This window comes from Culex quinquefasciatus, chromosome 2 (assembly GCF_015732765.1).
Source record: "Culex quinquefasciatus strain JHB chromosome 2, VPISU_Cqui_1.0_pri_paternal, whole genome shotgun sequence".
In the NCBI taxonomy this organism is placed as follows: Eukaryota; Metazoa; Arthropoda; class Insecta; order Diptera; family Culicidae; genus Culex; species Culex quinquefasciatus.
The window spans coordinates 83,987,855-84,000,604 of NC_051862.1; the positions used below are offsets into that span (position 1 = coordinate 83,987,855).

General features: G+C 35.6%; 1 protein-coding gene across 4 annotated transcripts in view; it reads left to right on the forward strand.

Moving 5' to 3' along the window:
• Positions 1-10,484, forward strand: part of LOC6033402 (LIM/homeobox protein Lhx6) — a 245,337-nt gene extending 234,853 nt beyond the window's left edge. For 2 of the 4 annotated variants that reach the window (XM_038252592.1, XM_038252593.1), the window contains exon 6: positions 9,618-10,484. In XM_038252592.1, coding sequence (XP_038108520.1) covers positions 9,618-9,965 — 348 coding nt within the window. In that variant the 3' untranslated portion in view covers positions 9,966-10,484. Of the gene's footprint in view, positions 1-9,587 lie in introns of all 4 variants that reach the window. The other 2 variants (XM_038252590.1, XM_038252591.1) reach the window with 1 other exon arrangement.
• Positions 10,485-12,750: the final 2,266 nt, after the last annotated feature.

Genomic DNA, 12,750 nt, shown 5'->3' on the forward strand with positions numbered 1-12,750 from the left:
TAAATTCTAAAATTTCTAAAATTTCTATTTTTTTTTAAATTTCTAAAATTTCTAAAATTTCTAAAATTTCTAAAATTTCTAAAATTTCTAAAATTTCTAAAATTTCTAAAATTTCTAAAATTTCTAAAATTTCTAAAATTTCTAAAATTTCTAAAATTTCTAAAATTTCTAAAATTTTTAAAATTTCTAAAATTTCTAAAATTTCTGAAATTCCTAAAATTTCCAAAATTTTCTGAAATTTTTAAAATTTCCAAAATTTCTAAAATTTCCAAAATTTCTAAAATTTCTAAAATTTCTAAAATTTCTAAAATTTCTAAAATTTCTAAAATTTCTAAAATTTCTAAAATTTCTAAAATTTCTAAAATTTCTAAAATTTCTAAAATTTCTAAAATTTCTAAAATTTCTAAAATTTCTAAAATTTCTAAAATTTCTAAAATTTCTAAAATTTCTAAAATTTCTAAAATTTCTAAAATTTCTAAAATTTCTAAAATTTCTAAAATTTCTAAAATTTCTAAAATTTCTAAAATTTCTAAAATTTCTTAAATTTCTAAAATTTCTAACATTTTTGAAATTTCCCAAATTTCCAAAATTTCTAATATTTTCAAAATTTTCAATTAAGAATTTGAGAATTTTGAAGAATTTTGAGAAATTCAAAAGTTTTGTTGATTTTTGAGAAATTCAAAGATTTTTTGAAAATATTTGAAATATTTTAAGAATTTTTAAAATTTTCAAGAATTTTTGAATTTTAGAATTTTTAGGTCTTTGAAAAAAATGGGAATGTTTTACAATTTTTGAAAACTTCAAAGTATTTTTGAGAATTCAATTAAATAATTAGATAATTTCAGAGAACTTTTTGAGAAATTTTGAGAAGTTTTGATAATTTTTAAGAATTTTCGAAAAATTTTGAGAATTTTAAGAATTTTTGAGAATTTTTGACAATTATTGACAATTTTTGAGAATTTTTAAGAATTTTTGAAAATTTTTGGGGATTTTCGAAAATTTTTGAGATATTTTGAGAATTTTTGAGATTTTTCCAGAATTTTTGAGAATTAAATAAAAAATATTGGATAATTTAAGAGAAGTTTTTGAGAATTTCTGAGAATTTTCGAGAAGCTTTGATAATTTTTGAGAATTTTTGAATATTTTCGAGAAATTTTGAGAATTTTTAAGAATTTTTGAGAGTTTTTGAAAATTTTCGATAGTTTTAAGAATTTTCGACAGTTTTTGAGAATTTTTGAGAAATTCTAAGAATTTTTACGAATTTTTTAGATTTTTTGAGAATTTTCGACAATTTTTGAGAGTTTTTGCGAATTTCTGAGAATTTCTGAGAATTTTGAGAATGTTTTAGAATTTTTTAGAATTTTTAAAATGGTTTGAGACTTTTTGAGAATTTTTGAGAAATTTCGAGAAATTTTGAGAATTTTTAACAATCTTTGAGAATTTCAGAATATTTCTGAGAATTTATAAACTTTTGAGAATTTTTGAGAATTTTTGAGAATTTTTGAGAATTTTTGAGAATTTTTGAGAATTGTTGAGAATTTTAGAGAATTGACGAGATTTTTTTAGAATTTTAGTTTAATTTTGAGAATTTAAGAGAATTTTTGAGAATTTAAGAGATTTTAAGAGAATTTTAGAGATTTTTATAGATTTTTAGAGAATTTTAGAGAATTTGAGAAAATTTTAGAGAATTTTAGAGAATTTTAGATAATTTTAGAGATTTTTTGAGAATATTGAAAATTCATGAGAATTTTTTAAATTTAATGAGAATTTTTGATTTTTTGTTTTGGATATTTGGAATTTTTGAGAAGTTTTGGTTTTTTTGAGAATATTTGATAATTTTAGAGAACTTTTTGAAATTTTTTGAGAATTTTTGAAAACCTCCAGGACGAGCCAGCTCGCTGCGCGACGCGGGAAATCAGTCAGATCGACGACCCGAGCACTCAGCACCTCTATCCGGGTGGCCCCGCCGCCGACGGCACCGAGCACGAGCATCAACGAGTGCATTTTGGCCACGCCATCTTCTTCTCTTACTGCTAGCACCGGGACTCACGTCACGGGAAGTAACATTCCAACGGCGGCACCGATGCCCAGCGGTAACCTGCTGCCCCACGGACAACGAGGACGGCCAGATCAGAACAATCGACTCGTTCGAACCTTCACAAGTCAAAGGCAAAACACATCGAAAAATTAAAATTCCGTAGTAAACCGCTCACAGATTTGCTTTGATTTGGTTTTAAATAATGATTCAATAAATAAAAACATTGAAACCTCTTCTTCTTCTTATTTCCATCCAAAATTTGAAAAGCAACGGTCAATTCAAAACAGTAAATATAGCAGTGGCTGCGTGCTGCGTACTTTTGGCAGGCATGCGTTACGGCGTTACGTTTGCGATATCGAAAATCACCGTTTGCGATATTGGAAGCAATGCTTCCTGCTGACGGGTGTAAACGGAGGTTTGCGATTGGTAGAGCAAATCGGAAGCAAAGTTTGCGATTCCGCAAACCGGATTTTGTTCCGTGTGCCCTTCTCTCTTCCTTGAAACTCTCAGCGCCGAACATAGCCGAACACGTTTTCGTGTTTACCCACTCGCGATTGACATTTTCCTTTTCTCTCCCATTCCCGCTTCCACGATCATCCTACCGCAACAGCGTTCAACCACAAAAACCGCCACAAAACCAATTTCGCAAACGCAGTTTAACGGGACGTCATGCGTGGTCGGTTCCTAATCGCTATCTCGTATTCGCTCATTGCAGTTTTCGGAGAGATTGAGAGACTCAGCGGTGAGAGCGCATAGTCGAGGAAAAGGGAAGTAGTAATAGAGAGAGAATGACATCGCTGGGAATCACGAGACACAAGAAGAGATCTCACAAGCTATAGTGACGGCCGCTATACTCTCGGATATTTTTGGTGCAGAGATAATCTATTGATAGCTTTTTTATCACTCATTTGCAACACTGTCCGTGTCCATCATGCGACCCATTGTTAGTTAGACATTTTGGCTTTTATAATACACCTGACTCAAGGTGGTTTCAAAAACAAACAAATAGATTTTTTTTGTTTATAGGACCTTTTCAAAACAAAACTCTTATTTTTTTTTCAACTGCTGATTTTGTAAAAAAATAAATTGTATTAATTCCTTTTCTTATAAGATTAAACACACCGTTATTTTCATATGCTTCTCACAGGAACATGTACTACCAATTTGAGACGTACACAGTGCCATTACTCCCTCCCCACTGAACTGATTTATTCGTTTTAATTACTAATAAATATATTTAGCTTTAACAAGTTCACGAAACAAACCAAAGTTAACAATGAAGACATTAATATTTTGTAGGATTTTTTATTTAATTGAACTAGAATTTCACTACTACTCAATTGAATTACGACTACCACTCGCATTTATGCGAAAAGTGAAAATTAGGCTAATGGCCTTTGCCATGCAGATTCGGCAGTCAGTGGAAGTTCAAATTTCATTCGAGAGCGCAGTCCATGCTGTACACAGAAAAAAATAATGTAAATTTGGAAGCTGTAATTCTGGAAGGTTGAATATTACCTCTTTTATGGTGTAATTTTACCTCAGTTTAGACTGAAAAAGTGACATTACACCAGAAAAGTGGTAAAATTACACATTTCCAGAGGTAAAATTACACCTTTTTTCTGACATAAAAAAATGTACCCCTTCCCAGATGTAATATCACCATGATTTTTTTTTCTGTGTACGCTCAGTTTGGCGATGAGCATTTACTGTTGAATTTTGATTGAATTCATTAACGTCGGTATGCCTTGCACTCTCGCATGATTTCGTTATTTTAGCTCAATTTTGGGAAATTAATTAACGAAATCAGAATCGACAATTCGTTGGAAAATTGTATTGCTGACCAAAATGTGGTCAGTTATGTTTATTATGAATATAAATAAATTGGTCAATAATATCGATTTTATTTTTCTCTGAAAATATTTTTCCAAACATATTATTACACCAGATAAGAACCAGAACCAAAGTCCAATCCCCGCATCACACAACACACACTTCTAAGCCCCATTTCCAGCCAACGTTGGCCATCATGCGTACAAGATAAATGGTCCATCAGTGGAGAAGGCGTGGGAGTAATTCGTGGCATAGCGTTAAATTTAATTAGACCTTTTTTTGGTGTTGGTGTTTTTCGCGGAAAAACCAGCCGAAAAAAAAGTTTCACTCGCATAGTCCGTCAGCCGACGACGACGTCCGCTCGCAGTCATACTGTACAAAAGTCAAGGAAAATATCAAGCAAGGGAGCACAAAAGAAAATTAATTATAAAAAGGATAATAACTTTGCCTCCGCATCTTTAATCTTTTCCAGATAATTAAAAAATTATAATTAGAGAGAATGAGTGCGAGAGACAGAGAACGAAAAAAAGGAGAAAGAGAGTGAATGAAAATGAGCACGTGAAAAAGAGGAGAGAGAAAGAGTGAATTTCACGTGAACATGATTTTCATTCTCTTTTTCCCGCTCGTCCCAGTTTAGCGTGCTAGCGTGATTCGGGTGGTGGTGTTTTCATTTAATTGGAAGGTCTAATTTTCATTCTTCCACTTCTTTGGAGAAGTTGGCGAATCTGCAACAAAGCGTGCATCCTACAATGCAGCTTTCCGTCATCATTAGTCGCGAAAGTGATTTTTTTTTAATTACTGGACACTGCACGGTGGTCTACAGAGTATTTACAGGAAAATATTTATCTTAAAATGAGAGACTTTATGGCAAATATCTAGCAGCTATAATTTGCTGCATTTTGCAATTTTATTTTTTGTTTCTCTAAAACTTGTATGGAGAACCAGTGCGATTCGTTCCTCGTACATATTACATGCACTTTTTGGGTTGCAAATACCCTAGTCCTATCACGATTACAATTAGAATCATCGACCCGCAGGCATTCCTTTAAAAAAAATCCGGCATTCAAAACGATCAAGACGAAATAATTCGCAAAGTGACTGCCATCTGCGGAGATACTGCACTTGAGTAGGGCAACCCGCCACCCCCAAAGGCAAGAAGCTCAACTCAGTCAGGGCAAAAGCAAAGACTTTACCCTCGCATCTTTCTGCGTCGCGACGTCCCCTGTCTCAAACCACCCCCTTCCCCCTATTTGGCCAAGGCCATGCGTCGTCGAAAAGCGAAAAAAAAAGAGTTGAAAATTAAAAAACAAAAACTTTTCTCCTCTGTGATGTTTAATTAGCTAAAGTTAATTAATTTTTTGCGAGCAAAAAATACATTTAACTTTTTTTTGCGCTGCTGCACACTGATGCTTGTCCTTCTCCCTCCCTGTGATGCGGACCATTCCACCCCCACCCACTGTCAGGATCTGTCCCCTTGTCCCCCCACCCTTCACCTACCTGAAGAATTCTCTATGATTTCGGAAATCGATATTTTATTTTTATTTGTTCCGCTAAAACAACTGCATATTTTTTAAAAATAATTTATTTTATGACTAAAAATTTTCTTTAATACATCGTTTTTATTTGGCTGTGTAAGCGCCAATGTATTTTATTTGTTTAAAGCAAATATTTTATTTGTTTCAAAAAAATCAAAAATCTGTCTGACTATAAGGCCGGTATGCTCTTCGAAAGAAAGAGTGTCAAGAAACAGCTTTACAAACGGCAGAACAAAAGAGAGGGAATGTTTTCTTGGGGCTTTTCTTCACCGTCTCTGGCTTGCTTTCGCTACCGATGCTGCTCATTTGAATTTTTTTTCTTGACCGATTCCTTCCGATTTGCGTACCTTACAATACGCGAAAACACATTTTCAAATATTTTGAATATTCGAACTACATATCAAAACGGCTCAAGGCACAAAGCAAGACTATAAAATTTATTTAGAAAGAATGGTGAAACAACAAATGTAATTTTTTTATAATAACTTCACAACTTATAAAACTGGTGTTGAAAAGACCATAATGTTTAAATTATGATTTTTTTTATTGAACTTTTAGCTTTATGCTCTCTGAAAAATTACTCCTGTTCATATCATTATAGTCAGTTTTCCACTAGTTCTGGACTCGTTATAATTTTTTTTTTCAATTCAAGTAAACCTTTAAAAATCAAATAACTTTAAAGGCATTTTTGAAGAAAGAATTTCTAAATTGGGTTTTTTCTCAAAATTTATTTTCCCTAAAAGAGCACTCAGCTAGCAAAATCTAAAAATAGAAATATGTACTCCCCCTAGAAGAATGTTGAGAATCGCTGGTCTATGGTAACTGTGAAAATCTCTAAATCGTAAAAAAGTATAGATCCCGAAAATTAAATCAATCAAAAAATAACTAGTCAGAAGAAAGCTTCATTTATTCAGAAGAAAGCTTAATTTATTCAAATTATTTATTTGTTATTGATATAAATTTGGAAAAATATAAATCATTAAACAAATTAAATGAAAAACATCAATATTATTAAAACTACTTTATTTAGTGGACCCTTTTTTGAGAATCTGTAAACCGTCCCACCCCCTCCGCCCCTCGTGGACAATTGTCCATACAAAAAATGGATCATGGTCAATCACCCCCCCCCCCCCTCCCCTAAAGGGTCCACGTGGTTTATGGACGGTCCCGATCGAATTTTTTCGTATAGGGCTGTTTTCATGGGGAATTGCTGATTTTATTAATCAAATTATAATATTGAACAGTTGCCGGGACCGTGGTGTAGGGGTAAACGTGGTTGCCTTTCACCCAGTCGGCCTGGGTTTGATCCCAGAAGGTCCCGGTGGCAAATTTTGAGACGAGATTTGTCTGATCACGCCTTCCGTCGGACAGGGAAGTAAATGTTGGTCCCGGTCTAACCTAGAAGTTTTAGGTCGTTAGCTCAGTCCAGATGTAGGAGTCGTCTCCCTAGGTCCTGACGCGGCATGAGCCACCCTAATGGCCTAACAGAGTTATGTGAAGTGTAATTTGGGGTAGAGAATTACAGACCACATTAGAAGTCGATCTGGGCACTTGTTTTTTGGTCCATAACGTTTGCGTGGGAATTGTCTTATTGGAACACCGTAAATATAACATTTATATTCAATAATACACTTACGTCGCTTAGCCGAATCTTGAAAGATGTACAATATTTTGTCAACTCGTTCATTTTCTACAAATAAAATAAGATTTAAAACCCACCTGAGGATGTGTGATTTGTCCAACTAGAAATTAACGAAGTAGCTGTTAAGGACAAAAAAGGAATAAATATCACAGAATTTTGGCAATTCGCATCGTTTTGTACATTACAATTGCATTAACTTTTCAGAGATTCAATGTAATACTAATCTCTCATAGGCAAATTTATTCTAGATTTTATTTGCTACAAATCTACATATTCAGTTTTGTTAAACACGAGGGGAATTGTTATTTCCAGATGAATTAGAAGAAAAAAATTAGGAAAATACCTATTTTGCAGCTTTTATCGAGCCTGTCGACCAAGATAAACATTTTTCCATGGTATAGGATGTTAAAGACATATTCATGTTTTGATGAAACAAGACCAAAAAATATCCAAATTTTAGTGATATATTTGACACTTTTTCTAGTTTTTGGTTAATATTTATGGCATAAAAATTTGTAAATAAGATAAAATCAATTTTCACCGATAGATAATTTTGGAAATCAGTTTCCCAGACTCAGGACAGTCCCCTCAACAAGCTCCAGGTTGAATTAGCGAGGTTCATTCAAGTTCGATAAAAATAACCTTTAGACAAGCCGTGAGGTTTGCAATTGCCTCAACAATCAAGCCTTCGGACACCAAGTTTCGAGTAGGAATCTCGCAATCGAGAACGCCTAGGCAGTGCTGTAGAGTGAATAATTTGATTTGATTGAAGGGGGTGTCCACGTGGTTTATGGATGGCCATTAGGGTGACCCAGAAACGTGAAAGGGTAATCCGAAAAAAAGTAAATGATGTCGAATTTCTCTAGAAATTCAAGAAATCATTCTTTACGCCGTTTCAAACAATATTATCGCTCCGGGAGGCATTTCCGGACTTTTAGAGTAAAAAAGTTTGGAGTTTCAAATTCTTTGCCTAGTATATCTAGTTTTAGTAGAAAAACGTTACTTAATCCACCTTTAGGTGGTTGTTGCCTGCCTCATATTCATAGCATCATTCCCTCTTAACATGTCTAACAAATCAACTTTATCACTCATTTCTTTTGATAGGGTTCGCAGACCTTCAATATTTCTGGCTTATTAGCAAGGTCTGATAAAAAACCTTTCCAACGATAGTTCACATGGAAGATTTAGACAATATTTCTATCTCAATATCTGAAATCCGGCCTCCAAAAAGTGTATAAATAACACTTAAGTGCTAATAACTTTCGATAGGGTTGTCAGATCCTCGATGTAATAGGCTCATTTGAAAGGTCTTTTAATTATCTAACTAACGACAGGTCGCATGATAAGCCCGGAAATCATTTTCATTGAAATATCTGAGATCCGGCCTCCAAAAAGCGTATAAATAACACTTAAGTGCTGATAACTTTTGATAGGGTTGTCAGATCTTTAATGTTTTGGGCTCATTGGAAAAGTCTTTTCAATATCTTTCTGAACATGTATTACATGATAGGTTTTCTTGCAAAACCACCCTTTTTACAATCTTCCGGACATACGAAAAAATCGTTTTTTTAGCATAACTTTTGAAGTACTTTGCTAAACTTGCTGATTTTAAATAGAGACCTATGAGACCCCAAGACGGATCGAATGAGACTAATACGGTCAAAATCCGTTCATCCAGTCCGGAGATAATCGAGTGACAATTTTTTTGTTCACCCACCTACACACATCCACACAGACATTTGCTCAGAACATGATTCTGAGTCGATATGTATACGTGAAGGTGGGTCTGGGTTGTCAAATTAAGAAGTTCATTTTTCGAGTGGTTTTATAGCCTTTCCTCAGTAATGTGAGGAAGGCAAAAAGGATCGTCCATGATTTTTTGTAAATTTTTCGAATGAATATTTCTCGAGAAATGATTGGATTACGAAGCTTGATCTTCAGTCGGAGCCAAAAGCAAATCCTATACCTTTCTTTAGTAAGAAAGGCAAAAAGTTGATTTTTCCCGTGACGTAATTTTTCCGTTTCGGTCGAACAAATCAGACTTTATTTTCAAAAAAACGTAAATCGGAATCATGTTAATGAAACTCTCCCATCTTTGGATCAAATTGTTCAACCTAAAGGATGCCCTTGGCAGTCCCTGTTGCAAGATTTTTTATCGAAACTAGAGTGGGATTGTTACTTTAAAAAATTGATCACGATTCCTACTTTTGTTCTACTTTTGTTTATTGTAAGATAAATGTGTTCAATGATTTGGTAGATTTTTGCCAGTTCGATGCTAATGAATTATTTTAAGTAAATCTTCCACGGATCTACCGAAATCCGTTTAGCAGTACGGCTTAGGTGTCCGAAAGGCTTAAAACGGTGAGACAATCCAAACCTCTTTTTACACCTAAGCTCCCATAACTTAATGTGATTCTCCAGAGAAATTCTCACTGGAAACGTGTTGCTTTGCTCGTCTTTCGCGCGGTCTCCCCCACTCTCCCACCTACCTTGTCGTCGTCCACTCTGGGGACATTTTTCACAATTAATTAATCTAAAGCCCTCGTTTCTCTCCGTTTCTCCCCAACAGCCCGCCGGAGAAGGTCTCATCGGTAATGTCGGCAGTGGACGTATGCCGCCAGCCGTTAATCGACCTGCATACGTAGCAGACAAACTGGGCCTCGCGCAACAGCAACAGCAACAGCAAGGTCCTCAGCAGCAGCAGTCCCAGCAACAACCTCCCCAAGCAGCATCCAATCAGCAGCAACTCCCCGGCGGCGGCGGCGGCAATGGTGGGGGTGGGCCCCATCTGCAGAACCCCAATGGCCAACAGCAGCAGCATCATCCCAGCAATCTAGGCCCCCACCGGGACGACGGTTCCAGCGGGTACGGAAGCCCGGACTCGGAAACGTTCGAAACGCCCACCTCTGCCCAATGACGGCCAGTCGTGCCCTGATTCTGCGAGGCTCGAGGAGCGGCAGCGACGGCCAGTTAGAATGGGCGATTGACCCCAGCTCGATTGATGATGATGGGGAAGGATGGGAGAAGGGTGGTTCATTACTAGAGGTTTGTCGTACCGATCGGAAAGGGTCTACAAAATGTGCGTTCTAGGTCGAGAGAGAACAAATGTGTGCGACTCTGAATTGGTACGGCATTGAATTGACTGTACTGACATTTTATTTGATAAAATAATTAGTTTCGTGCAATTAGAACATGATTTCTTGTGAAAGATAAGAAATAACAAAATTTGTTTAAAAATCTTCTTTTTTACGAGTTCAAATAATATGTTTGATTGAGGGTTTTAGTAGAATTCATCACTGTGGTTACGTTTGTATTAAAATAAAAAAAAACTAACATAATCCACTTATGTGCTTGGTGCCTTCCTCACTCATTACCAACAATGGTGATGGGTTTGGACACAAACTAATTTTGTTCAGATTCGTGTGTGTGTGTGCAACCAACCAAACGGAGCCACGCGGCCGCTTCTTACAAATTGAGTTGTTTCCATGTATTTTAGATTTACATTCTATACATGCAAATAACTCGCATAGGCATTTGGAAAGTGTTAGCTCTGCCGAGCTTCGGTGACCCATTTCTACGCAGGCTAGCCGTGCGTGAGGTACCTCAGCTTGAACCGACAAGCCCCGCCCTAAAGAACGTTTGCATCAATCGGATTTAAACGTTATTCAGAACTTCCGGATCTCTGCCAAATGGACAAAAACCCAGCGCGTATTTAGTTGGTAGTAACAGTATTCCTAATTCCAGTGAAAGCTCACCAGGCCGTGATGGCGCAGTGATTAGCAATTTTGCTTAACAATCCATAGAACGGGGGATCGAACCCCGCCTCGAGCGACTTTGGTTTTTAGTTCATGTTACGTATTTCAAGTATTTTAAAGCCTTAAACATTTTCGTTGGGAGCAGACGGGCATCGAACCCAGGACTATCCGCTTACAAAAGCGAACAGCGTTACCAGTCAGCCACGGCCACTCCCATATTTTTATCTGTTCCGTTCCGTGAAAATTAAACGAAGATCTAAAAAGGAAAGAGCTCACCGGGATTCGACGAAACAATCCAGGCCGAAACATAGAGACAAATCCAATTCTTTGACTCGATCATCTCGACCACCATTCAGCGTCAATCGCTCCGGACAGCACCGAAATTTTCACCAGCAGCTTCAAAAGGTTCTGCTTCTAGCTAGGGCAAGCTCACCCTCGAAGGACTTCAGTTGTGCTTGCCAAAAACTACCACTGTATTTCCTGTTTACAAATCACATTTCTCTTTAACCTCCAATTTGAAATTCCGTCGCTCAACATTAGAAATCCGATTCTTAACCTCCCGGGCAATCAACATATGAATCATATAATTCAATTAGAAAACTATAATAATCAAAATAAGAAACGAAAAAAACGCGGAGCAAAAATTCAAAACCAACTAATTTTGTTCAGATTCGGAATAAAAAATACACACATAGGGTAGAGGACCCAGTTTTCGCTCTGCTCCAGTTTTCGCCCACCTACTGGATTTAATCTATATTTAGCAAACTCATACCGTTTTTTGGTTGAATTTATTATGCAGGTTTACATATTCATTCATTTCTAGTACTAATTGAAACTTTCCTAATGAATTTCTATTGTTTATTAAGTTTTTATAAGCTTTTCAAAAAAAAGCCTTACTGCAGCCGCCATATTGTTATCAATTTAGACTACAGCGGGTAATAATGTTAATGAGGGAAAACAACTCATTTTGTCCGAAAATTATGTGAATGAATAATTCATTAGTTCACTGCATGTCTGAATTTCATGAAAATCTAGTGATTTTCCTGTTTTAAACGTTTACCAAAGGTTATTTCAATAAAATAAAGTGGGCGATTTCTGGGGTCATGAAAAAACATTCGATCCAATTTTCGACCAGGGCGAAATCTAGTATTGTGTTTTAAGATTTTATCTAGAACCAGTTTTCGTATACCATAAAAACTTTCCTAATCGCAGCGAAATGTGCTTGAAAATATATTTGGAACATTCTAGATTATTGTTTAAGGTTAAATAATCATTTTAATTACTTTCATTCATAAGGGGTTTTGGTTCAAATGTTGTAAAAGTTTACTGGTACATATGAGAACAAATTAAGCAGAGGATGCAGAAGTAGTTACACATGTGCTTTAATATTTTTATTAAGAGGTACTCGATGTTTTATATTGAGTCAATTCGGGAGCAAATGACCCATAGGGTTAAAGCTCCCCTAACAAAATCAACAACATCGTGGAGCTAATTGTAACTGTGTGCCTATCTTGGGTAAACAGAGACACATGAGTTCTATCACAAATTTTGATTCAGTCATATTTTTTAGTGAGAGTGAGAACATGTTTTGGTTTTAGTTATATTAGACAGAGAATCTCAAAATAAGTAGGATATCTGAAAAAAAAACTCCTAGGATTTTTTGAACCTCAATTTATAATATGTACGACAAAATATGTGCACATCAATGAAATTTAGCTTCGGGAACATATTGTGTATCAATAGGAGACCATATTTGTTTAGCTTTGTGTCATAATTTCATTTGATTTCATGATTTTTGTCGTGGGCGAAAATTGGTTCCAAGGGTGGGCGAAAATTGGATTGAGGGGGGTGAAAATAGGCTCTTCAGAGAAATAGAACCAAAAACCATAAATTGTCATCAAATTCTCATCAAATTTCCTAGATTGCCACTATAAAGTGGGCGATTTC